Source organism: Pseudochaenichthys georgianus, chromosome 9, assembly GCF_902827115.2.
Source record: "Pseudochaenichthys georgianus chromosome 9, fPseGeo1.2, whole genome shotgun sequence".
Lineage (NCBI taxonomy): Eukaryota > Metazoa > Chordata > Actinopteri > Perciformes > Channichthyidae > Pseudochaenichthys > Pseudochaenichthys georgianus.
In genome coordinates, this window is record NC_047511.1 from 33,845,249 (window position 1) to 33,872,557 (window position 27,309).

At 41.1% G+C, this 27,309-nt stretch overlaps 1 protein-coding gene across 1 annotated transcript; it reads right to left on the reverse strand.

Moving 5' to 3' along the window:
- Positions 1–1,675: 1,675 nt before the first annotated feature.
- Positions 1,676–26,425, reverse strand: LOC117452168 (transmembrane protein 150A-like). Its single transcript, XM_034090647.2, has 8 exons — positions 26,349–26,425; positions 9,433–9,707; positions 8,672–8,719; positions 8,461–8,547; positions 7,958–8,025; positions 4,099–4,226; positions 3,655–3,832; positions 1,676–2,246 (listed from the first exon to the last, which is right to left on the reverse strand). The coding sequence occupies exons 2-8, from the start codon at positions 9,495–9,497 to the stop codon at positions 1,945–1,947; spliced, it is 876 nt and encodes a 291-aa protein (XP_033946538.1). The 5' UTR covers positions 9,498–9,707; positions 26,349–26,425; the 3' UTR covers positions 1,676–1,944.
- Between the last annotated feature and the right edge of the window lie 884 nt (positions 26,426–27,309).

Consider the following 27,309-nt stretch of genomic DNA (forward strand, 5'->3'; position numbering starts at 1 on the left):
CATACAAGCTGCCATTTGCAGTCACACCATGTGACTTTGTTACAGTTTGGTGAAATTGGCTACAGCTGAACACGAGATAAAAAGAAAGCAATATGATCATGTTCCCTGGCACAGTACGAGGGATAAGGCTAAAACAGTGCACCCATAACGATTCATACACCTCCTGCTGACGCACAGAAAACCAATCAAATCTCCAGAGGACTCCCGTCTTTTTTGGCAAGATCTGCAGAACAACACAATCGCAGAAACAATGGCGAGATAAATAATTTGCACAGAAAGTAAAGAAAACTGACCTGACACATGATTACGCAGCCGGTGTAACAGCAGACCCACAGTTTCCTTAAATGCAGACACTTTGGACTGTGGATTGCAGAGCCACCATCGCGATGTTAAATACTGTTCTCTAACTCTTCGCTGTGAGATGGAGAAACATGTTGGAAGTCTAACTTTTGCCTCGGAACATCAAACCCACAAAAAGAGGTAGGTGATGTGACCTTTCTTTAAAAAAGACTGTATTGCTGGCATCAGTGGTTAGATAGTTCAAATGTACTAGAGGGCAGAATACTGTGTTAACAGGGAATATACTTCTCATTCATTTGACTACAAAACATCCTAATCTAAATTTGGAGGCATTGGTCAGCTTTAGTTTGAGCAGTGGTAGTTTGTGGCAGTCTAGTGTTAAGTATCACTTTAAAAGAAATTGGCAACAGGAAATCATACAAAAACATTCTTCACTCTACAACCTATTAGTGTCTGTTTGTAACACTGTGATGTCACCCTGGTAACGCCATGAGGTCTAAAAGCATCAGATACATGAACTTCCCCTAAAAAAGGACTCATTTTGTAACAGAAAACCTTTTCTCTAAAGTCAGATACGGCTTCCAAGGGTCCAGCCTGGAATCAAATCAGCATGTGGGCGACAACTTTGTTATACTTTTAGTTGGATTATACATTTACCATCACCCATTTACTATAACATGTAGGTCACTTCAAAAGTCTTTGTGTCAACTCAAATACAAACTAAAACAAAGATCCCAACACACTGAAAAAGGCATTATACACTCCAGCGGAGCGGAAATTATCTCATGATTGATGACAATTATTGCACCGGACATGACAGTCAATGGAATAAAAAAAAAGGGCAGCATGAAATGTAAAACGATACAAAGAAATCATGCGACAGGTGGGACGATACTGGAATAAGTCATCGAGGGGCTTTGGAGACTCTCAGTGATGCAGACCTCAGAACAGCTGCTGTGTTAACGTCCTACACTCACATGATCTCCACAATGATAGTGGCTCCAACTATACATCGTTTGGAAAACAACTCAAAATACCATCAAAATTTGCATTCAAAATCATCTGTGCAATCAAAACAATATTGTCGATTGAAATAAAGATATTTTTGCGAATCATTTGACATAATTACGTTGATTGATTGAAAAAAAAAAAAAAGGCCATATGCTTAAAGCATGTAAAACATAACTATTCACTTCTCAAACATTCAATATTATCCACTAACTACGCTAAATTTAAAAACATAAAACTGCTATTCTCTCATTCAGAAAAAGTGTGCCGTGCAGAGATAAGCAAAAGGCCAAAAACTGGTGGGCCGCGCAAAGCATCGGGGCCTCATGAAGGAGTGTCGGGGTGAGGGGGGGGGGGGGGGGGGGGGCTTTGTGGGCACAACAGGTATGCAAAGTTAGAAAAAGGAAAAAGTGTCGCTCAGGAAAAAAAAAAAAATCAAACTGCCATCTTGGAAAACATTCATGGCTCCACACATTCAGCCTCTCTTTACAACATGGCTACAGGAAACTTCCCTGTAGCGGCGAGCGTCACCGTTGGAAACGAAGGGAGGGATAGTACAGCATTACAGATGGGTCACCTGGTGTAGGTCCAATGTTTAAACATGTCAGAGCCTCTCCTCCACCTCCGGCTTCAGAGCTACAACATCGCTATGCTCTCTGGCGTGCAGTTGAGATGTGTGGAGGTGCTGCTCCCCCCGGGGGACTTGAGGCCTTTCGTGGCCCCTCCCAGTGTCGAGCCCCGCGCTCTGGGGCCCATGAGGATCCCCGAGCCGTGGTGGAGACAGTGCTGCAGGCCCGCCATCATGGTCTCGCTGGTGACGGTGCCGAACTCGTAGGTGAAGGTGCCGTAGAAGACCAGGATGTCCACCGTGAAGACCCACTCGCAGATGGCGGCGGCGTGCTGCAGGACGAAGCTCTCGTGAACGAAGAAGATGCCGCCTGGGAGGAGGGGGGGTTAAGGTGGACAAACATCTGTGGGACATGCAGGAGGGAAATCTGAGCCTTCTCCTGTCACTGAATTTATATAAATATAGAATTAGAGGATGAAACCCTCTTTAATTGTCACACATACTTGCACTCCGCAGACACGGTGCATTTTACCCATCCTAGTACTAGGAGTTTGCAAGGGTGCGTACAATAGCTGCCCACCGCACCCTTGCTCAAGGGCACCACGGCAGGGCCCAGGAAGTGAACTGGGACCTCTCCAAGTACCAGTCCACTCTCAATATTTAGGTCTGTTCGGGGACTTGAACCGGCGACCCTACGGCTCCCAGTCCAAGCCCCTACTGACTGAGCCACTGCCGGACAGAGGCAGAGGAAGGAAGTACATGAACAATGCCATGAGATAAATCCAGGATATAATGAGATGTATGACGAGGAGCTTAACCTCTGGATGGGAACTCATTCTTTGATTAGAGTTCAATTGAAATTGGCTTTGCAGCTCTATTAAACCGATGTGTTTAAAAGGAGGACGTGACTGCAGTATATTAACCTTTGATGGACAGTCGGATAATATTGAGAGCCTGAATGGTTCTCATCCCTGTCTCCTAACATCAGTGCAGTGGATATTGATTGGTGGAGGAGGAGCAGTCGCCCTGGAAGCCACTGAGAGGCAAGCAGCACAGAGAAAAGTGAACCATCAGCATTGTAAGTGTTAAACCAGAGGGGGAGGCCGCAGAGATGTTATCACGGACTTGAAGTTGAAGGACAATCATCTCTTTCTGTGCAGCCGTGTCTCGAGGCTAGAGGAGTGAGATGAGAGGACACCAAGAAGAGTCTCTAATGTTCAGCAGTGATCCCATGACGGCACAGTGGAGCCAGGACTGAGCTAACGGCCTGTGACAGGGCGGGACACACCTCTCATACTCAACCCTTCTTTCTGTTGGATCAGGTTGTAACCATAGAGTTAACGACGGCTCCTGCTAGCAGGGATACTTTAATCCTTTACTTAAATACAAATACATAAAAAGGTACTCATTATGCAGGATCACTCTTTTCAAAGTGTTATATTATTAGAGATTTTAATTCAGTGATTTTATTTCAGTGTTATCAATCACTAATGCATGAAAGAGCATTTACATTTGGCCAACTCTGTATACCACTGGGGAGATACGTAGTATATTACAACTGCATCGTATGTTTTAAGTGTAAAGCGTAACTGTACGTAACAAATAACTGCATTGGAGTAAAAAAGGAAGATATCTCTCTGAATTGAAGTAGAGGAGGAGGATAAAGTAGCATTAAATGGAAAAGACTCCATCCATGCTCGTACTAAATAAATTTAGTAAGAGCAGGATATAATTGTTGATTTGAACAGATGTATTTAGTGACATTAAGTGAAGGATACTGAGGACGAGGGAGACCATGGCCGCCAGGGCCAGAGCCACTCTGAAATGGGCCATCCAGTAGTCGAGGGCGGTCAATGCCACCCGGTAGGTGAGCACACACTGCAGGCACACGAACAGCAGCCCCGCCGGGAACGCCACCCCCGCACCCACATAGTGCAGAGACTTGGCGTGATCCACCTGGAGAACAAGACAACTATCATCAGAAGGATTGCAGCTTCAAACACATCAGGATTTGATCTACTGGACATTTTACATTCTGTCTGATCCAATTCTAATCAACATACGTCTTATTGCTGCATCTGACTTGCACCATTGTGCCTCTTTTCTTTGCTTTCCTTCATGTCAGTAGTATGTTGCATTGTTGGAGGATCCTGGGACTTGCTTAACCTGCCCTATAGCTTTTGTGCATATGACAATAACAACTTTGAATGTTGAATATGTACCTGGAAGTTTCCCACCATGACCAGGCCCACGGCGTTGGTGCAGCCCGACACCAGAGCGCTGGTGTTGATCCAACACTGGTGGCTGTGTTCAATGACCTGGGCGTAGCGCAGGAAGCACACCATCACCACTGCAGGACACGCACACAGTTACAACGCGTCAAGACACAAAAGAGAAAAATACTGCACAATAGAACTATTAACCTTTGTTTTTTTAAAGAAAACAGAGAGTAGATGGAACATTTAAATCAACATGGTTCAGTTGATTTAATTATTGTAGGTAGTGAAATGGATTTGAGTGTTTCAGTCTTCATACTGCAAGGGGAGATTTTAAGGTATTATACACCTTTTTCAGATTTCTAAATCCTTTAAACATGACCGTTTCTGATTTATAGTTGTATACATAGATGGAGGATTGTCATGAGACTCCATTCTGCTGAGCTAAGACCATCAGATTTCTTTCTGCTGCCGGATGTAGCATGGGGGGGGGGGGGGCTTTTCAGGACGGGTTTAGCAGCGCTGTTTGAAAACTACAACCCTGCAGGATGCTGCCTGTCACTGAACCACCAAGTCAGTAAAACACAGATTAACAACAGTAGGGGATGAAAACTCAAATAAAAGCATACACTTTAGAAAGATGAGTTGAGACAAAAATAAAATGTGGAAATAAAAATGAAATGCAGCATAAAAGTCTGGAAAAAAGTAAATGCATACAAAGAAAAGTTACATTTTTAACAGATCCAGACTGAAAAGACCAGTTGAGATGCAAGTGATAAAGCTTGTGATGACAAAGGGCAGGAGGGGGAGGTGCAGAGGAGGAAGGCAATGGAGGGGACACGGGGGAGAGGAGTCAGAGGACACCGGGGGAAGTGGAAGGGAAGCCGCATTCATTATTGATTAGAGAGCTTGGCTATTTCAAGGCCTTCAGCTCCTCTCAGCTGACGTCTGTGGGCACCACGGAGGTTAATATGACACGTAATGGACATCAAACACCTCGGCTGTGCTCAGTCAGTGCTGTGTGTCAAAGGACAGAAGGCAGCAGTCCTATTTAATGTAGAGGAAATCACCAGTTTGTTCCATGATTATCAGTATTTAATAAGGAACTGTCACAGAACGTTCGCCCCAGTACATTGTATCAAATCAAGTTTTATTTATATAGCACATTTATAAACAATTTTTGGTCGAGCCAAAGTGCTGTACATAAAAATAGCCTACAGATTTTGTAGCATTGATGCCAACTCTTTGTCTTGCTAAGAGTTGGATGAGAAGATCAATACCACTCTGATAAATGTGAACACTGAAGCTACAGCTACGGGACAGTAAGCCTAGCTTGGCCCAAAGACTGGAAACATCAAGGCGGATGTTTTATCAGATGGTCAAAAATCCACCTACCAGTAAGTAGGTAAATACAAGAAAATGGTTGTCTTATGTTAAATTACGTGCTGAAGCTCCTTTATATATACTATGGTCCACACAGTATTTATGACATACTATACTATGACTTTTGTTTTAACTTTAAAAGGTCCCATGTCATGCTTTTCCGGTTATTACCCGTCCCCATGTGTGTTATGAAGGTTTTTATGCATGTAAACGGTCTGCAGAGTCAAAACCCTCAAAGTACACCCTGCAGGGTATATGCAGGAATCCTGAAGTCAAATGTAGTACCTTTTAAGACCTTTTTTAAGACCCTTTCCATACATTTTAAGACCTCATCGCAACTTCGAGTTCTAAGCGGTTACATTGGCGACACACTTTACCTCACATTTACTATATTGATTGTAATATAGCACAACTAAACAGAGTGCAGACAGACTACTGAAGCCTCCTCTCCACATGAACTTCAACCTCTCTGTGAAGGTCAGCAGAAACCATTAGAAACCAGTATTTGACCAATAAACTAAATAATTGACAAAACTTTGAACTATGAAATATATTAAACTTTGGTGAGCTTCAGCAGGGTAATGCCATATAGGAGCTCCCTCACAAATACCCAGGGGTTAAATTGGGCAGGGGCTGTCCGGGGCTAAGCCCAGCACATAGGACGATTCTCTGTCGTCATCACCCTCACACATTTGTCATATGTTTACAAAAAACGATATATATGTTAAGACTTTTCTCGTTCTTAATATAGACTATATTTAGGGTCGATATGTGTTGACCTTACTTTAAAATAGCAGATCTCTGTGACCGGATATAGTTTGGCTTAGACCCCGGCCCCACGAGGACGCATACAGTAAAACGCAAACGCAAAAAAGTCTTCCGTACTAGACTGCTGGAAATGCTGGAAACGCTGTAGTACATATGCCAGGCCTGTAAGTGGCGCTGCTGCCGCCACAAAATACACCAAAAGCAGCGAAGAAGACCCCGGAGCATGGTTGTCATGGTTGCCCTTCTGTTTATTCTCCGCGGTGGACGGCGTGTTCTCCTGCTGTATATCTCTCAGGTAGTCCACCAGCAAATTGACCAATCCACAGACTTCCTCACACACACACTCAGTGCAGGCAGCTCTGCTGATTTCTCCTCCCTGGCTGCAGGCTGATAACAGGCAGTTGGGATCGCGGCGAAATTCTCTCTGCAGACCCATTCTCACAGCGTTTATCAACCTTTGTCTTACTCAATATCAAGCCACACTTATTGCTTTTACTTCGGCTGTGACTTTGTGTGTGCTCAGGGTGAGTTTGGCTGTGTTTCGATGTGTATCGCTAAACAAGGAAACCACACCTCCACGGAGCTCAGCGCGATTCACAACGTCCCGACCAATCAGAGCACACTGTGCTCACAGGGAGGGTGGGGGCTGGCGCTATTGGAGCTCCAACGAGCCGTGAAAGGCAGAGAGTGAAATTCAGTGAATACACGTAGTTTACAGAGATGCTGTATGAGAAACCAATGTGAGTTTGGAAAATTGCACAGTATAAATCTATTCTAGTAGACTTCAACAATGGAATTATGATCAGTGGAAATGGCCATGACATGTCTCCTTTAAAATGACAAGCTATAATCTGACATTGTGTTGTAGAGACATAAGAGTGGATTTAAACTCATCATCGCCAAACTCCGCCCCACACTCACTCTGTCTGATGCCGAAAAGCTGGTCCATGCCTTTGTCTCCTCCAGGCTGGACTACTGCAATGCACTCCTCATCGGGATCCCTAACAAAAGCATCCAGAAGCTCCAATACATTCAGAACAGCGCTGCTAGGATCCTGATGAGGGTGCGCAAATATGAACACATCACCCCCATCCTTAAAGCACTACACTGGCTACCCGTGGAACTGAGGATCGAATTCAAGGTCTCCGTCCTCACCCACCAGTGTGTCCATGGAACTGCCCCTCCCTACCTCAAGGAACTCCTCACCCCCCATACCTCCTTGCGGACCACCCGTTCCAGCAACTCCAACTTCCTCAAACCCCCCAGGACTAAGCTCCGTACTATGGGAGACCGGGCCTTCTGCTCGGCTGCTCCCAGCCTGTGGAATGCTCTCCCCGACCAAATGAGAGCACCACAGACCGTGGAGGCTTTTAAAAAAGGCCTCAAAACCCATCTCTTCAAAAGAGCCTTTGCCTAGACATTTTTATCACCCTTTTATTTATTTAATTTTTTTGTATTGCTTTTTTATTAATTCTACCGTGTTGTGTAATGTTTATTTATACTGTTCATGCTCACTACTTGTAGCACTTCGGGATTTGAAATCAAATATGAAGTGCTTTATAAATGGAACCCATTATTATTATTATTATCAACCCAGGGCAAATAAGCAAAATGGCAAATATATTCCTACATACAGACAGAACTCAAGCACACGCATCATTTCTATTAATTACAGAACTACATGGTTATAATTCCAGTTCAAAAGATGCCTTACCCATGAAGGCCCCGACGTTGCCGATCAAGCTGAACAGGCAGCTTTCGGGAGGGAAGGAGCCACATTTACTGGAGCAAATGAAAACACAACAGCTGTTAGTATTAAAAGGTAGTAGTATAACCTATACCTAAATATAGCTCCGTCCTTTTACCATCTGTCTGTACTTCTACCAAGACATACAGTATATGAACATTCAGAATGAATATGAACTAATTAAGTCATTTTGATTACTCATGAGTTACGTGAGCGTCCTTATTCAAGAATATGATGATATCTATGAGACCTTTCCTCTACAAACACTGAAGAAATGTCAGTTGGTCCCATGATGCCTTTTTACAAGAGTGCTTTTGTGCTTGCCCGTGGTTAGAGGCTTATTTGCAGATTAAACTAATGCAGTTGATGCAGAGTGTGGGGTAATGACTGACAGAGCCACAACATAACAAGGTGCTAATTCATGCAAAATGTGTTTCTATGTTCTGCAGAAAGGAAGAAGAATATCTGACCTGATGAGGGGGATGTCCTGGATGGTGCAGCACGTCTTGGGGAAGCCTGGTCGGGCCAGCTCCTCTATGCACGTTACATTGTAAGACCTGCAGCAGACACACAATTAGTTCAGTACATGTTCTAATGATGTGGAATCAGACTGTGTCCACAATCTGGGATAATAAGGGCCTGGTGCCCCTTTCATCAGATCAAGAGAGGAGAATCACTCACCAGTTCTCCACAGGACAAACATGGTGATTCATCACAGCCATGGCATAGCTGAGGGGCAAGGACACAGAAGTGGCAAATGTCAAACACGGGGTACTGATCCCTGATGACACAAAGTGTTATCAAGAAACTAGATTACACTGGGCTTCAGGGGAAAAGGTCATCCAGCGTGAAAGGATGTTCACAGGAGCGTGTGAAAATACTCAAATAGTGCTCGACAGTGTGAAGATTTCAGTTGAATATCTGAGCATCGACACATTCCCTTATGCATCGCTGTCTTTTATTTGTTGATCATGTGAATATCTTGTGATTAGAGCTGCACCCATTGCAGGTTTCTTGGTCCATTCATGATTTTATAACTCTGACCTGCTGATTATGATATTTTTACTTTCAAATAACTATTCCTGACAGCATTCACAAACATCTTTGTACTTTTTCTTTAATGGAAAGTAGGAGTTCAGATGGTTATTCATCATAAAACACTGACTATTAAACAACTTCCTAAATAATCAAATTATTACAAAACTGTCCCATCACTGAAACTAATTTCAAAATAAAAGAGCTTGAGGTTACTGGACAAATAAAATACAAGAAAAAAATAGATTTTCTTTCCGCAGAAGAAAAACAGATGCAACTGTTTTTATAGCAGCATACTTACTGTCATTTCCTCAACAGCTTATTTTGGACTTACAGGTGTGACAAATGAAAAGCTCACGTGTGAAGGCCCTCACACAGCCCATGTGATGCAGGAAGTGTACACTCACACTATCCATATCCCTGTGATGGAGAAGGCAGACAGGCTGACAGGCAGGACGATCCAGGCAGTCATCGGGCTGGCAGTGAGCGGACTTTGTTCCAAGCATGGGGTGAAAGGGGGGCTTCGGGCTGGAGTGGCGACACGACAGGAGGGATCAGGTGGGGGGCGGGTGGGGTGTGGGGTCACTAACACACAGGGAAACACACAGGGGGGGACATGAGAGGAAAAAAGGGGGAATGGCACAGCTATTCTGCTCCACAGGGCCCTGCAGCCAGCAGCAACCTGCAACGAGAGGGGAGGGTCTCATTAGATATTATGATATTATACACACTCAATCCAACTGCACTGATCTGTACACATCAGGAGTTACTGTGTAAGGAAGTAGCGCTGCAAAGATCAGTAAATCAACAGAGAAAGTAACTCTAGAACAAATCACCTCTGGCTGGCAGAGACCTCTCTGCTCCATAGCTTCTCGTAATAATTGGACTTAAACTCCCACTGTACATTTTACATTCATATTCTATTTCATTTTTGAATAATCCATTCTTACACAATAATATCCTGCATTATATTTGTTACTGGACATTTGTATTTCCATATGCATATATATTTTTAATTTTATATTCTTTAACTTTTTTAATGCTATTTTATTTCTATTTCTGAAATATTTTGGACTGTTTATTTCTTGTGTCTTAATTTCTCTTATGTATATTGACTTGTGTTTTTTACGCTGCTGCAACGCAAACATTTCCCAAATTGGGATCAATAAAGTGCCTATCTATCTAAAAAGTATTATTATTATTAGAAAATTGAGTTATTGTTCAATTAGCTTCATTTTATATATACATCAGTGTTTCCCCTATATACAAATAGTGGCGGCGCAGCGCCGCTGCTGAAATATGCGCGCCGCTGCTAGTGGGCGCCAGCTAGGTACCCAAAAAATAAAAAAAATAAAAAATCATTAAAAATTTTTTTTTAAATAATAATAAGTGGCGACCCTTTTTCATTTTTGATTGTTTATGTGGATTTGTAGTATTTGTGTTACTGTATGTTCAATAAAGGTGTATTTTGCTAAATGTTGAGACATTGCCACTGTATGTACTAGGCAGAGCCGATTTTTGGTATAGGGCACCAGATCTGGGGGGCGCTGCACTGGTAGCTCTGGGAGGGAAAAAACATTTTTGACCATTGGCGCTCATCCTAATTTTCGGCCTTGATGTAACAACATTCATAATTAAGTAAATATAACACCCTTTTCACCCCGGTTACACTTTCCATTTGCCCTGTACGATAGGCGCTGTAAGTGATGAAAGTGGGGGATGTTGGCTTATCAGGCGCCTGCAGCTCACAGCCAAAGTGCGAGCGTGGGAGCGAGAGAGCGAGCGAGGGAGATAGGGCACACCGGTACCGGTAATACTGTTGTTATTAGAATCTGGTGCTAGCTGCGCAAACGGATATAAGAAGTAGATGTTTCTACAACCAGGGTGGAGGAGAGCTCTCCTGTCAGACAGAGAGGCTCAGTGAGGTAAAGGACTCCGTGTTTAGATAGTTCATTTCAGTCTAAGTTATCTGGGTCTCAAACGTTTTGAACACATATTTTCAAGGCACTCCTTTATAATGATTAGGATAAATAAAAACAGGTTTCAAATCATTCCATGAATGTATACTATAGGACAGTAAACCAAAAATATCGTTTAAAGTTGGAGAGATACAAAAATATGCATAAATAAATGTTAACTAGGTCAAATAAGATATGAATGAACAACAAAAATAAAAATAAGTGACATGTATTTGTCATTGGCTATGGTGGGTTATTGGTTATGTTCACATACTTATTTGATTATTAAAATGTAAACCGATCTTTTTCATATGGGTGTTTAGAGTTGTACCCCCTAGATCAGGTCTCAGTCATTGTGTGCTCAAAGTGCACCAGATTGAAGCATTTTACTTTAAAATGTTAAAACAAAATCTTCCCGGGGGTGCATGCATACCCCCGGACCCCCCCTAGAGGATGTGACGTCCACCCCCCAATTAAAACAAGCTCATACAATACTGAATACATTTGAAGCCATTTTGACGGATATGACCTATGTCAACAAGTTTCTGTTTTGTGTAGTGTATTTGCCTTTTGTAGAGATTTTTCATTTATTCTTCACATATAAAATCTAGGGCAGCAAATTAGCTAGAACCGGCCCTGGTACTAGGCCTCAAGAGCCTTTCTTGTGCTGACACATAGAAACAAATTGGCGTGGCGCACTTCGCACACACTAAAAAATTCCATGCGCTCCGCGCTCACATTATACTGGGCCCACGTGCCTTAGCACCGCTGCTATGACTCCATCCTAGGGGAAACGCTGTATATATATATATATATATATATATATATGTAAATAGCAAAAATGCTTCTCTTCAGCCCCTGCAATGTGGAGATTTGCCGTTTTCTCTGTGTAATACTATAAGTAAATATCCTTAGGTGTTGCACTGACACAACAGGACAACACCTCTGACTCATTGAAGAAATAATTGTAAGTTGTTTTGTTTTTATAATGTAGCAGAATGGGACTATAACTGGCTGAATTTCATTTCATGATGTTAAATGCCGATGATACCACCATTCTCTGCTCTCATCATAATCTTGGTGATCTTGTTAAAATTGTTAATGCAGAATTAGAAATACTATGTAACTGGTTTGCAGTTAATAAATTATCCCTTAATGTGGCCAAAATAAATTACATGTTATTCAAAACAAAGTCCGAGAGTAGAAATGACTGTATTATACGGATTTGCAATACTGAGATAGAGAAAGTTGGTGCATGTACATTTTTAGGACTCATTGTTGATGAAAAACTCAACTGGAAGCACCATATAAATTATGTACAAACTAAACTGTCAAAAATAATAGGTATTTTGTATCGTACTAAGAACATTCTCGAGGAAAAAATACTCAGAACTCTTTATAACAGAAATATGGGGAAACACGTACGCAACAAATCTACAAAAAATAATAACATCTAAAAAAAAAGTATTACGAATTGTCTATTCAATCTATTCAAATGTGTTGATATAGTTAAGCTTAAAACAGTACTGATTATGCACAACATTTACCATAACAAAATGCCTACTAACATTCAAAAGCAGTTCCAAACCACAGTCAGGAAATACCCAACCTGGCATCCTAACTGGTTGTGTAGCAAGCCCTGTAGAACAACCATCAAATCACACAGCTTATCCATAATCGGAGTTAGAGTGTGGAATGGACTTCACCCAGACCCAGGGCTGGACTGGCCATCTGGCATACCGGGCATTTTCCCGGTGGGCCGATGTGCATTTTGGGCCGACACGTCATTATTTTTTTTCTGAAGTCCCGGCCCATAAGACTGGTAGATTGGCCCTCTGTTTAAATGTTTTTAGTAATTGACACTGGGCCGGCCCAATCAAATCTGTAATCACCTCTCCCTTTGGGCCGCTCGGTGTGCATCATTAAATCACGGCCCCAGGAGGTGAGCCGGCCGTCGAAGCCAAACTGCCTTTTTTTTCGAGAAAAAAAAAAGTTCGAGTTAGAAATGGATAAGGCGAAGGCCAAGCGAAAAGGGGGAGCATAAAAATTGCGGGCAAGAAAAAAGCAGACCCTTCGTGCTGATGCTGCCGCTTGTGTCAAAATAACCAACATGTTTAGTACAGGTGCAGGTCCATCTTCAGCACCCCGTGGCCGATATTGGTGGTGAGGCAGATGATGAGAGGGAGAGAGATCAGCGCGAGAGGGAGAGAGATCAGCGCGAGTGGGGAGAGGGAGGAGAACTCGCGGTAAGCAGAAGCTAAGAAAATTAGGAAAATATTATTAAGGTTATGATACTCTGTAGTTCTGGAACCCATTAATATCCCTTTGATGAAGCACTAATAAGACAAATATTATAAGAGAAACATTCGTTAGCCTACAAGCTAGTAAGCTGTATTTTTTAGGTTTTCCCTGGCAAGTTAAAATATAGCTTAATGGGACTCCGATACGTTGTCTCATTGAAAGAATGTCATTATTTTGTTAACCACCATTCATGAACAATTACTGTCAGCTTGTTTTATTTAGTTTATTTACTTATTTGGTTATAAGGGCAACAGTGGTCTTTTGGGACCTGAAAACAACACAAGACATAACTTCTCAGGATCAGTGTTCAGTAATCTTAAGATATGTCAATGAGACTGTGCAAGAGAGGCTTGTGGCTTTAGTGAAGTGCCATGCATCCACTGGACAATACTTTGTGAACTTGCTCTCAGAGGTCTTAGAGCAGGGGTGGGGAACCTCCGGCCCCCGGGCCGTATACGGCCCGCGAGACCATTTGCTACGGTCCTCGAGGTAATTTATAAACATACGCAAAAAAGAAAAAAATTAAAGAAATCTGGACCGCAAAAAAAATAAACAAGCGAGTGCCTGTTTTTCCTGGCCGAGGTCAGGGTCCTTGAACACATCACGAGCCTAACGTGTCATCACGTGGTATATGTCTCGTCTGACAGGGATGCAGTTTTGACGGAGAGCACCAGAACGCCGCTCCGCCACTTCCACAAATTGCAGTACCCATAAGGAGCTGTATACATGCTGCAGTTTTTGCGTGGCTGTGTCTTTTGTTGTAAGCCCAGTGGCGATCTGTTCATCTGTCATACAGTCAATAACTTTGTTGTTATTGGCATCTAGTTAGCTAGCTATGCTAACGAATATAAGAAGCTTTTTCTACAACCAGTGAGGTAAAGGCACATCTTTATATGATCATTATAGTTATAAAAAATAAGAGAATAAAGTAAACAGGTATACAATACTATATGACTGTAAAAAAAAGTTGTTATTAAGAATAGTTTGAAAGGGGAGTGATTTGTAAAATATCCATAAAGAAAAAGGGTGTTGTGTCATATGGGTGTTGAGAGATGTATCCATAGATCTCTTAATGTTGCTCTCAAAGTGCACCAGATTGATGCTTTTAACTTCAACATTTAAAAAAAATCTTCCCGGGGGAGAACACCCCCCTAGAGGAGGTTAGCCCCCCCCCCACACTTAAATCATGTTCACATGGATAGGAAACTAAATACATTTGAACACATCTTGTGTCCATATCTTTCTGTCTTGGTGGTCATGCCACAACCGTGCATGTGCATGCACGAGTCATGGTAAAATATCTGGATTAAGAGGTTGCTTTTTCTTTGCACAGCATGAAAGAAAGGCGAAATGAATGGGCTGTGATTTTAGTATTTTTAAGCAGAGGTCAATCATTTGTACGGCCCTCGGAGGATGTTGGAAAAATTGAAATGGCCCTTGAGAGGAAAAAGATTCCCCACCCCTGTCTTAGAGCATCTGAAACTGGACAAGGGCATGTGCATAGGTAATGCAACAGATGGAGCATCCAATATGCAAGGCCGGTACAAAGGATTTTCTGCACTGATGACCTACCAGTCACCCACTCATGTCCATGTGTGGTGCTATGCTCATGTTCTTAATCTTGTCCTGGCTGAAACTACCCAAACTGTCATCGAACGTGGAACACTTTTCAACCTAATCAATGACATAGCAGTATTTATCAGGGAGTCATATCAGAGGGTCAATCTGTGGGAGAAACAAGCCCAAGAAAAGATGCCGTTGACTCATCTGGTCCTATCTCTATTAGGGCTGTGCATCTTCACTGGTCTCACGATTCGATTACGATTATCCTGTCAACGATTCGATTCGGTTCGATATCCCGGTGCATCACGATTCATACCAATGCGTTGCATCCTCAATTTTCTATATTACTGCACATGGCTTATTTTCCATCAATGCATACATGCAGTAAATACATATGAACTCTCTTTTTATTATTTAGAAAGTGCTTCAGAAATCAATAACATAAATGTCTTGACATTAATTTATAAACCAAAATAAATGGATTGTATAGGTCTAGCCTCCGTGTGTGAAGTTGTTCCATCCTCAAAAACAAAAAGCTAATGCTTCTGCAGTCGAGCTGCAGCTTCTAGCAACGGCCTTCTGTTAAGAAAGGACACTGAATGTCCTGAATGTGGCATCACACACAGGACTTGAGTCTGAACACAGCAGACAGGAGGATTTACAACAGCATATACAAACAAAAATACTGCATGTGGGTGCACACTTACATTCTCTGTCTTACTGTTACATAAATCCCATGAATGTATGAGATTAAATTAGCTTCATTATATCTCAGTGATTAAGTGAATAATAAAGTTTCTATCGGGTCACTATCAGCCTGTCACTCAGGGAGGGGGCGGGGCTTGGAGGAACGGAGAGGAGACGGTGATCGCGGAAGCTTTTTTCCTCCTGCCTTCACAAACTTTACACACATATATATCGTCTGAAAATTGCTAGAGGACATTCATACTCTGCAATCCAAGAGTTAATTAAATCCACCAAAAACCTGACATGATTGTAACGCGATTATTTTTGAAAAACATAAATCCCTGTCTGTGTCTCTGAGCCGCAGCGACACGGAGTGATTCAGAGCGGGTCCTTCTGCTGCTGGTTCTGGACTGGTGTTCTTGTGTTGGTGGATAAAGCAGACTGCTCGGTGTTCGGTGTTGCTGTGCCGCTGTCACGTCTGTTCCCTGATCTCTCCGTCACCGACCGATTTGATATTAAAGTGACAGAAAAAACGTTATAGTAAAGACGCGGCCGGAAAATCAGGAAGCAACGTTACTACTCTATAACCGATTATCTTCCGTCACTGCATCGAGACCGAATCGTCCACGTCCGCATCGCAATGCATCGTAAAAACGATTATATTCAACACCCCTAATCTCTATAGAGAACCGCAGTGACGCGTCCTAAAACCCGGAAGTACGTTAGCATTTTTAGCACTTCCGGTTCCTTCGTCAAAAAAGCAATGTATTTTCTCCATAGGGTTTTGGAAAATAGCTCGAAATAAGGTCTGTGGTTGACACAAATTTAAGAGATAAATCACGTTTTGTTCTACGACAGTAGATACATCAGCAGTGACCCCACTGGTGATTTTTGAAGAGTTTACGTGTCTCAAAAACGATGGTTGTTACCGAGTGGCTGAATAGGACTACAGAAATTGTCGAGACCGTTGTACGTCATTACGCCTACACATGTAAACACGTAAAATGATGGGTAGTGTATCGCCGTTTTAGAGATGGCACTGCTGAAAAGACCGCAACATAAGTAAAGATAATGAATACATCCTATTAAAACCTGTGTGGCTTATATGATAAGTCTAATTAGTACAAGCAGCATAACGTTTCACCATGTAACTAAAGATTGTAGTCAGGGAAATCAGTTTGACATATTGAACTAATAACAAATAACCTCTGCCTGGCAGAGAACTCTCTGCTCCATAGCTTCTCTTGGACGTAAAATCACATGTACATTTTACATTTATATTCAATTTAATATTCCATCTCTAACATACTTTTGTATATATAATAACTTATATTTTGTTTTTCTTGTTATGCTGCTGCAACACAAACATTTCCCCAATTGGGATCAATACAGTAATATCTTAATTAATTAAGAAATATAACTATTATAATCAGTGTAGCAGCTGACACCTATTTTCAATATGGATTAATCTACCTTTATTTATTTAGTTCAATTTTGATCTATAAAAATGTCAAAATAGTGAAAATGTTCACGAGACAAAGTGCAAGGTTATATCTTTAGATGTTTTGTTTTAGCCTATGTACTGTATGTCTTAATGCTCTTATTTGTGACGATGTGACTTCCATGAAACTAATATTTTATATCTTCCCAACAGACGAGCTGACAGGAAGCCTAACACTCTAACAACCACAACATTGCAAAGGCGAGTAAATGTAAATTAAAAACGATTCACAATTTCTTAATGTCTTCTTCTTTCTTGCAGTGAGGTGAAGCTGACCTTGCACTTGGTGCCAGTAAGGATGCTCCTCACGCAGGCTGAATGTTTCTCTTCCTTACTGACACAGAAGCCCTTGATTTTCAATGCTTCACTAATTGTCATTTCCCTGGCTCCGTAGGGACACTTTACCTCCAGCACAGCGGAAGAACCTACTGTACCAGACCATCTGGAGATGCCCCCAACACTCCTGATTGGGAGAGCCACAAACCTGACTCATGGATTGCAGTGGTGAATGCCCTGACGCCCTCACATTCATTCATAGTCCCCCACTGTACAGACAAAACACCATCAAGGGCCTGTTTTTGCCCTAGCACCCTGGCAATAAGGGAAGCAGTCACACGCTTTGACCTCAGGACAGCTCCAAAGTTGCTGCCAGTCAACCTTCCTTTCCTGAACAAATGCCGGTTTGGGTTGGTTCGCTGACCAGTGGTAGCCACCTGAATTGCCCTCTGTTGCTCCTCAGACAATGCCATGCTTGCCACAATTGCCTCACGTCCCTGATGCCCAACAGATTTGAGAATTTCAGGAACAGTAAGTGTTTCCAAGCTGTAGTGTTCCTCTTCTGGCTCGGGGGAGAGAAGCCAAGACATTCCTGAGAACCTGCCCCCGAGTCTGTCCCTCAGCCAGTCACGATCTTCGGAGGTGGGCTCTCTTGTCAGCGGGTTGAATGAGTTATTGGTTGGAGGAAATAGCTCCTCCACTGAATGCGTACGTTTAGCTGCCTTTGGCTTCTTCCACTGACAGGGGGTGTCAGTGCAGCTGAAACTGTGGATGGCAAAGATGGCTAATGCAGCCGCATGACTGCATTTCCATTCTCCACATGGGCATTCACATTTTGTGGAGAGAATTCCCTCTTCTCTTGTAGATAGTGATACCTGTGGTGGTGGGATTGTTTTATTATTTAAAATATATTTACATTTGTAATGCCTTCCCAATTATCCCTTTAATTGTTTATAGCCTACTGTATGTTTATTTCATGGATATTTCTGTGTTTTCTGGTGTGTAATATTTGTAATCTTGGGGCCTCTTCTCTTTAACGTCTACATGCTACCACTGGCTCAGATAATGAAGAACAACAAAATAAGTTACCATAGCTATGTGGATGACACACACATTTACATAACAATTTCACCAGGAGACGATGCTCCAATTCAAACACTGAGTAAGTGCATTGAACAAATCAATGACTGGATGTGTCAGAACTTTCTCCAATTAAACAAAGATAAAACTGAGGTAATGGTTTTTGGAGCCAAGGCAGAACGTATAAAAGTGAGCGCTGAGCTTCAGTCTGCAATGTTCAAAACAACAGATAAAGCCAGAAATATAGGTGTAGTCATGGACTCTGACCTGAGTTTCAACAGTCACATTAAAACAGTTACTAAATCAGCCTACTATCACCTAAAGAACATATCTAGGATTAAAAGACTAATGTCACAGCAGGATTTGGAAAAACTTGTCCATGCTTTTATCTTCAGTAGACTGGACTACTGCAATGGGGTCTTCACAGGTCTCACTAAAACATCTATTAGAAAGCTGTAGCTGATTCAGAACACTGCTGCTCGAGTCCTCACTAACACTAAGAAAGTGGATCACATCACTCCTGTTCTGAAGTCTTTACACTGGCTTCCTGTGTGTCAAAGAATAGATTTCAAAATACTGCTGCTGGTTTATAAAGCACTGAATGGTTTAGGCCCAAAATACATTTCTGACCTCCTGCTAAATTATGAACCATCCAGATCTCTCAGGTCTTCAGGGACTGGTCAGCTTTCTGTCCCCAGAGTCAGAACTAAACATGGAGAAGCAGCGTTCAGTTATTATGCTCCAAATATCTGGAACAAACTCCCAGAAACCTGCAGGTCCGCTGCAACTCTGACTACTTTTAAATCCAGCAAAAATACTTTTCTTTTTGTCGCTGCTTTTAATTGAACTATTCATATTTTAGACTGCACTGTAACTTTTATCCATGTATTTTTTCTTTTAATGTTTATTTTATTAGCTTTTCTTTTTATGACTGGTTTTAAATGCCATTTCTTAATGTCTTTCATTTTTTTGTAAAGCACTTTGAATTACCATGTGTTGAAAAGTGCTATATAAATAAACTTGCCTTGCCTAATAAAGATTTCATGTGACACATAAAATGGATTTGTTGATGGGAATTAATGTGAATAAATTAACTCTAGGTTAACGGTACTCTTGCTATAACTACTCACCGACACTCTATAATCCTTGTCCCTCATGCTAGCCCTGACAACACCGGTAAGTACACCTTCATCGAGGCTGCACGTGTCCTGACTTGTAGTGGTTCTCTCCTCTATCTCCATTCTTCTTGTCATCTTTGTAAAACGATATCAGACTGGTAATTGACACAGCCATGACTTCTAGTTAAATTCAGTGTGGCTAAAATGAAAAGCTTTGTTAAAATATGCAAGCACGCGGAAGTCAAAGTCAGCTTTATTGTAAACAAATTCTACATGTGTTATACATCCAGAAATATCGTTTCCCACAGTGTGACATGTAGCCTATACATAAAACAAAAAGGGCCTAGATAAACGGGGTATACAGTTTAAAATGTTAATATATTTAAAGTGTTCAAAGTGCAGTTTCAGTGCAAGTCAGTTGAAACGATCTTAAGTTGGCGTGACGTTGAAGTCGTGCGACCCTGCTGCTGTACTGGCTTGTAGTTCGTTTATAGCATAACGTTAGCATTTAGCTTTTGGCGACTAGATTTATGATTCAAAAATTATAAAAGTAGGGGAGACATGTGGAGATTATCCAGCTGAACAAAACGTGATCCTTCTCTTAAATGTGTGTCAACCACAGACCTTATTTCGAGCTATTTTCCAAAATCCTATGGAGAAATTGCATTGCGTTTTTGACGAAGGAACCGGAAGAAGTTTACATCCGGGTTTTAGGACGCGTCACTGCGGTTCTCTATTGTGTTGTCATAGAAAGGGGAGGCAGGGCACTATAGGGTCCCCCCCCCTAAATTCACTAGAAGTCATCATTTAAGGCAGGGATGGGCAAATGGCAGCCCGCGGGCCACATGCGGCCCGCACCTCCTCTTTTTGCGGCCCTCTTTAATTTATAAACAACGTAATTGTTTTACTTGTAGTACTGATACCGTCCACTAGACTCCTAGTTACGTCGCGAGCTGCGTACATGATTTCAAATACCGCAAAATAGTGACGCATTTGTGTGTATTGTGTTTGTTTCCCGGGGAAACCCTCACAAGAAACACCGGCTGTTGTTATGTCTGCTGTGACGTTAAGTTGCCTCTTGTAATTATGCCTTTACAAGCTTAAAAGTTGTATTTATCATCTGAATTTGGCGAAACAAGTTTAATATTCTTAAAACCAAGACTTTGTTTATTTGAAATCAGATGAAAACAAACTGTCACGGATCCTGCCATGTTATCTATGATTACTACGCTTTTCATTCATAATTTCAGCGGGAGGGAGGAGGAGTGGCGCTGAGGAACAGCAGAGTGCGGGCGTGTTGACATTCCCCTTATTGTGGAATAAGGGGAATGCAGAGACTGGCTACAAGTGTTTTAGGTTCAAGTTAGACAACTAATGTCTGGGTTAGTGTTCATGACTTCATGTTTATGTCATCTTAATGGTTAATCTCAATACACACACATTTTCCGCGCTTTCCAATAGTTTAAAATAGTTTAATTCCACTGTTTAATAACCTGTTCAATACAAACATGCTCACGCTCTGTGGTCAAGCTGCTGCAGTTTCGTTTACAACAAACTTACTTAGGGTGTTAATGGAAGAGTTTGAAATCAGACAGAGGTGGAAGAAGTACTCAGATATTGTGTAGGAATACTCTGTTACAGTAAAAGTCCTGCATTCAAAATGTTACTCAAGTAAAATTAGAAAAGTATTATCAAAATGTAGTTAAAGTAGCGACAGTAAAAGTAGTCATTGTGCAGATTGGTCCATTTCAGAATGATATGTTTTATAAAGATTGATCATTAAAGTGTTATCAAAGCTGGTAAAGGTGCAGCTAGTTTGAATGACTTTGTATACTGCAGGGTAGCTTGTGAATTTACTCCAGGTGGAACTAAAGTCTGATTTAAGACTGGATTATATTTCACATTAATCCACATCTGTAAAGCTACTAAAGGTATTACATACATGTAGTGGAGTAAAAGTACACCATCTACCTCTGGACTGTAGTGGAGTAGAAGAACAAAGTAGCATAAAAGTCAAGTAAAGTACAAATATCTCAAAATTGTACTTAAGTACAGTACTTGAATAAGTGTACTTAATAACTTCCCACATCTGAAATCAGATATGACTTCAAGGCATGTGATAATTTCTTAGTATTTGATCCTTCCACTTGACCTCAGGAAATGCAAGGACTTCACAGTTTTGGCAACAAGTTTTGGAGAAAGCAAATCGGAGGCTTAAAAAGAGACAGGGGGAGGTGCATCTTCATCATCTAGCATGCAAGACGTGTAAATAGAGGACAGTGGCCGTTTCTCAATCTCGAGGATACTGGCTTCCAAGCCAATATTTCAAGAATGCTACGTCATCGAGTGCCGCCGAAGTACTATTCCAATCTCCAGCATACTTGGAATTCCACCGAGGCCGCGTCCTTGGTTTGGGGGACATGTCGAGGCTGCACATGGGTAGACTTCACGTCCTTAAAATCCCCACAATGCTTTGCGCACGGACCAATTTTAAAAACCCTTGCGGAGAATGGCTGAACCGACGCAGCATACATTTAAATGTAAGTATTAGGGATCGACCGATATGGCTTTTTCAAGGCCGGTACCGATTATTTGTAATCAAGGAGACTGATAACCGATATTTGGAACCGATATACATTTGCAGTAAAATCAGAAAATCTTGGTGTCAAAATGTAGAACAACACAAACTCCAACACAACTTCTTTGAAATGCATTTAAGCATATATTATGTTTAAAGAACTTTTAAACATCTTACAACTGGTTTCCTCTCCGAGCCCTTTTCTTTAGTGCAGCCATCTGCAATGAGTTAGAGAGAGACAAGAAGTGGGGCTGCAGGCTGACATGCTTAACTAACAATAATGCTTAATTTATTATATCAAAACAATGCCTGTCCATCTAGAATAACATCCCAATAAGCTGCTAGCAACTACAAAACACTAGTGCTAGCTAATGTTTTGCAAAATATTAAAAGTGAGGCTATTACAGTAGACCTAACGTTAGTCTAGTAGCCTCACTTCTAATATTCCGCTAAACATTTGCTAGATACATTAGCTAATGAGCTTCACATATCAACCTGAAAAACTGCAAGGCTCCACTCGCAGCCCCCCTCCGCACCAGTTACTCCGCTGCGAGACGCTGGACGCACCCCCAACTCTGACTGACTTCCCGCATCCCTGTGTAACTGGGAAACTGATAGAATTGGATCATAAAATCGTGGTGTTTTTGCAACTTCAGCTGAGGGGATTGGGATGTTTATTGAACTTTGGTTTAACACATGTATGGCTCTGCCGCTCAGCACTGCTGCTTGCTTCAGTCTGCGTTCTTTCGCACCTGCCTGTAATCTGAGAAGGTCCCGCCTCTCTGGCGGAAAATCTTCAGTGTTGATTGGCACTTCAGTAATAGCCCATCAGATAGCGCTGTGGGCGCGACATTTCTCGTGTGGTGACTGCAGCCAGAGAAACGGCCGCATCAGAGCCAAAGTTTTATCTGCAATTTGAAAAAAAAAGAGGCCGATACCGATAATCAGTCAAATGCGGAATATCGGCCCCGATAATCGGCCAAGCCCCTAGTAAGTATGTAGTGGCGTAGAACATGTGTTGGTAAATATGTTACTTTGTTACATTTGTTATCACCAAAAATGTGTTCCGTGAAAGTAAAGCAAGTTCATAATTAGATAGACATTGTGAGGTATTTATCTTCGGTACAGTTTATGTTGAAACCGTTAGAGAGAGTGGCACACTTGTTAGCCTATTCCATTCTTCTTCGTTTTCCGAAGCCGTGGCTTGGAAGCATACTTGCTTCGTTTCTGAAGGAAGTGACTTGGAAGTACGCGACTACCAAGCCAGCATCCTCGAGATTGGGAAACGGCCACTGAAGGAGATCCTGGGTGTTTCTTCAGAAATCACCAGTGGGGTCACTGCTCATGTATTTAATGTCGTATAACAAAACGTGATCCGTCTCTTAAATTTGTGTCAACCACAGACCTTATTTACAGCTATTTTCCAAAATCCTATGGAGAAATCCCATTGAATCAGACGAGGGAACCGGTAGTGGTAAAATGCTAACTCACTTCCGGGTTTTAGGACTCGTCACTGCACCACTCTATTGTTGATACCCTCCATACTCTAGGAGACAATGAATGGTGCCGTCCCAAGGCCATCTGCCACACAAGCTCCTCCATCTGCATGGACATCATTAAACAAACAGACCTTGAGTCATAGTGAGTACTCAAATGTTTGCTCTCAACATCACATCTGGCAGCAGTTCAACAGCTTTTGTTAATCAGTTTATTTGGATTGTGCCGCTGGCCAGTTTTGTCACAGTTTCGCAAGAGTCTTGTAAACCTTTTTTGGTTTTCTCCATACTCTCATCTAAAACAGGTTAATATATTTGACAGGGTATTTACAGGTTGCTCTGGTTGTAACCATGGTTTCCCGTCAAATGTAAACCTTCAGCCAACATAGGGTATTTTGACCTTTACTTAAAAAAATTAAATAAATGGACAAGCAGTTAGAAATTCTAAGTTTGCCAAAAAAAAGGTTATCCTATTTATTTAAAAAAGATAAAGGGTTAAAGCTTCCCCATAATCTGCAATTCAAGTCAACAATGTTACATTACAGGTACATGTTATCCCTTGAGTTACATTTCCAGATGAATTCCTTTATTTAAATGGTGTTCTTCTTGTCAGGTAATTTACATAAACAAGCACGGAGACTAGATATGCATGATGATGTGTCCACATGCAGGTTTCCATGTTGCTCTCCGGCACGAAACATTGACGTGTAGCCATTTCCTCTCAAGGTTCTTCTTAATAGTAAATGTTCACTCTTCTGAATGTATATAGTAAGTAGCGGAAGAGTGCTTACAAAGGCTTTTAAAGTACCGTCAAATATGGCCCTCTATGCAAAGGCAATAACACTCACTGCAAGAGCAAGGTGGTTTTACAGTGTTCACAACAGATAGTGACGCTTGCCAATCTCAGCAGGTAGAAGACATAAAGAAAATATAAAAACAGGCAGCTTTAGGTCACACAAAACAGCCAATCGCCTGACATTGATGAACCACAACAGGTGAAAAGTGTTTTGCTGGGTTGATACAGCCGACAAATAGTCACTTTAAGATCCTAATACTTGTAAAAATGTGGTGTGAATGCATTCATGAGAGACTATACACATGTTTTTACAAAATGGCCCGGTATTATTCTTTATCTGCTTCAAATAGAATAACTTTGTGCGAAAAATAAAATACCGGATGATAAATAACTTGTAAAGATTAACGATTCAACATTTCTTTTTTGTGTTTTGATGTCAGTCATCAAAAAAGCAGCTCCTCAATTCGTTTTTCAATTTAAAAATACCTTGTCCGTTAACATTGACAGTCGGCGAGTTGACATGCTACTACACATCTTTTAAATATTATTACAATCAAAATAAAGTACAACAACACGGTAACAAACCTTGCAAATACACACAACAGTGTACGGACAGTAGACTGTGGTGGAATGTAACACAAGTACATTTACTCAGGTACTGTACTTTTTTGTACAAGCACAATTTTCAGTTGAGTATTTTCACGTTATGCTACTTTATACTTTTAGTTTACTACATGTTAGAGGCAATCTTTTGATTAATAGTAACTAGCTACTTTGCAGGTAGGGATTTATAATACATACAGAATATAAAACAACTAATGAATCATGTAAGATTATAAATTAAGCTATGTATTCAACATTGACATTAATGCATTCATTATTATAATACAACAATGTAATAATTGTACTGCCATACTGTAAAATGAGTACTTGTTGTACTTTAAGTATATGTTGATGAGGAAAAATGTTGTACTTTTACTTGAATACAATTATGAATGCAAGACAGAGTATACTGTAGCATTGATACTTTAACTGAAATAAAAAGATGACTTCTTACACCTCTGAAAGTAGATTTAATCAGGAATGACTAGTGAAAGTTCACAAACCAGTTGCACATGTAATAGATTTCAAGAAGGCAAGATATATAGTATAACTAATATTGACATTTATTTTTTAATTCACAACTACCCTGAGAGAAAGAGCCATAGCATTCATCCATTTGCATCTCACACTTATATGTATTACTACAAGCTGTATTTATTCCACTGTACAATATTTAACTTGACATTCGGTCTCTGTTTACCTTGTTCTATTTGACATGTATACACCTCTTTATTGACTTGGTCACTGCCAACATTCTCTGCAACATTTATCTTATTACTACTCAGTTTCTTCTTACTCCATTTTTGTTATTGTTGTGTTATGTCATATATATATATATGTTTATGTTGCATTGTTGGAGGAGCCAGGGACTTAATATATAATTTCCATATCTACACTGTGCATATGACAATAAAGCCTTTGAATGCTATGTGTTTTGTGTGTGTGTGTGTGTGTGTGTGTGTGTGTGTATATCGTATCTGTACGGGGAGCCATTACACCCCCAACCCCCGCAGCCATTCATCGAAAAATATTCGCCCCTGTACTTGTAAGATTAGATAACACTGTGACAATGTACTTAAACAAATACAGAAATAAATATATCCATAGTTGGCTACTGCGAAAAACAAGCGGAACAGCATCCCAGCACAGGCTCCCGTTTACCGGCTTAACGGTTACCGGAACCGTTAGCCTTGTTAGCTTCAACCTAGCTAGCCAGTTAGCTTGCACTTTCCCACTTGTCTTGACTTGCCCGCGTCTTGATTTCCGCTAACCTAGGCGATAAGGCGCTAAACTTAAGACAGCTAATGGAAAGCAACACTCGCGCTAGAAGGAACAGTATGTACACGCAAAGGAGCAGACCACCTACCTTCAACCTGCTTAGCCCACCACAGACCTCAACAACCTTGGTTTCCCTTTAAAAAAACAGCGTTTTCTTAGCAGACGATGCTAGCCGCTAAATGACTTCCGGTTGGGCTTTTCAAAATAAGACTGGAAGAAAAGCTTTATCGAATATTATACAAAGTACATTTCGATTCTTTATCAGAGGTGTACGGAAGAGGATTAGGGCCAAATGAAAAAAATGTTGGGAGGATTTGAAAAAAAAATGTTGTTTTTTTTGTCTGACTTTAATCTCAGAATTCTGACTATAATATCAGACGTTTTTTTTGTCTGAGAAAAAAGTCAGAATTCTGAGAAAAAAGTCCAAAAAAATTGTTCTGAGGGAAAAGTCAGAATTCTGAGATTAAAGTCAGAATTCTGACTTTTTTCTCAAATAAAAAAAATACCACAGTCTGGGAATACTCAGTTACAAGTAAAAGTCCTGCATTGCAAATGTTACTCAAGTAAACGTACAAATGTATTAGCATCAAAATGTACTAATTAAACAGATTGGTCAATTTTCTAATAATATATATTTTACACTTTTGATTATAATTATTGATGCATTAATGTGTTTACAGCTGGTAAACATAGAGCTTATTTTAATTACTTTGTATGCTGCAGGGTCATTTGTCAGCTCAGCTGTAACTATTATTATTATGTAACTATTTGAGAAACCAGCTCGAGTGGCTAGAATTTGAAAATTCAGAAGACCAATGAGGGCACGAGATAAATTTGTGCACAGATGGAAGGCTGACAGGCAGGTAGGGTAGGCCATCCAGTTATTTTAGCCGGGCCGGCTAAAATGATTGGTCGTGCTTTTTACAGTACTTTTTACAGTTGTGCTTTTTACAGTCATCTGCTTCCACAGATGACATTTTTTTATGGATTTTTTGTCAAAGCACTTAAGATATTCATTGCTATCGGGATGTTAAGAGCATTCCATGGAA

What these genes read in the sequence shown, in the direction of transcription:
- LOC117452168 (XM_034090647.2), bottom strand. Translation starts at nt 9,497, where the DNA reads ATGACTGCCTGGATCGTCCTGCCTGTCAGCCTGTCTGCCTTCTCCATC. An exon ending in CAGGACATCCCCCTCATCAG is followed by an intron (nt 8,026 to 8,460) that starts GTCAGATATTCT and finishes CATTTGCTCCAG; the next exon opens with TAAATGTGGCTCCTTCCCTC. An exon ending in CAACGTCGGGGCCTTCATGG is followed by an intron (nt 4,227 to 7,957) that starts GTAAGGCATCTT and finishes CGTGTCCTGCAG; the next exon opens with TGGTGATGGTGTGCTTCCTG.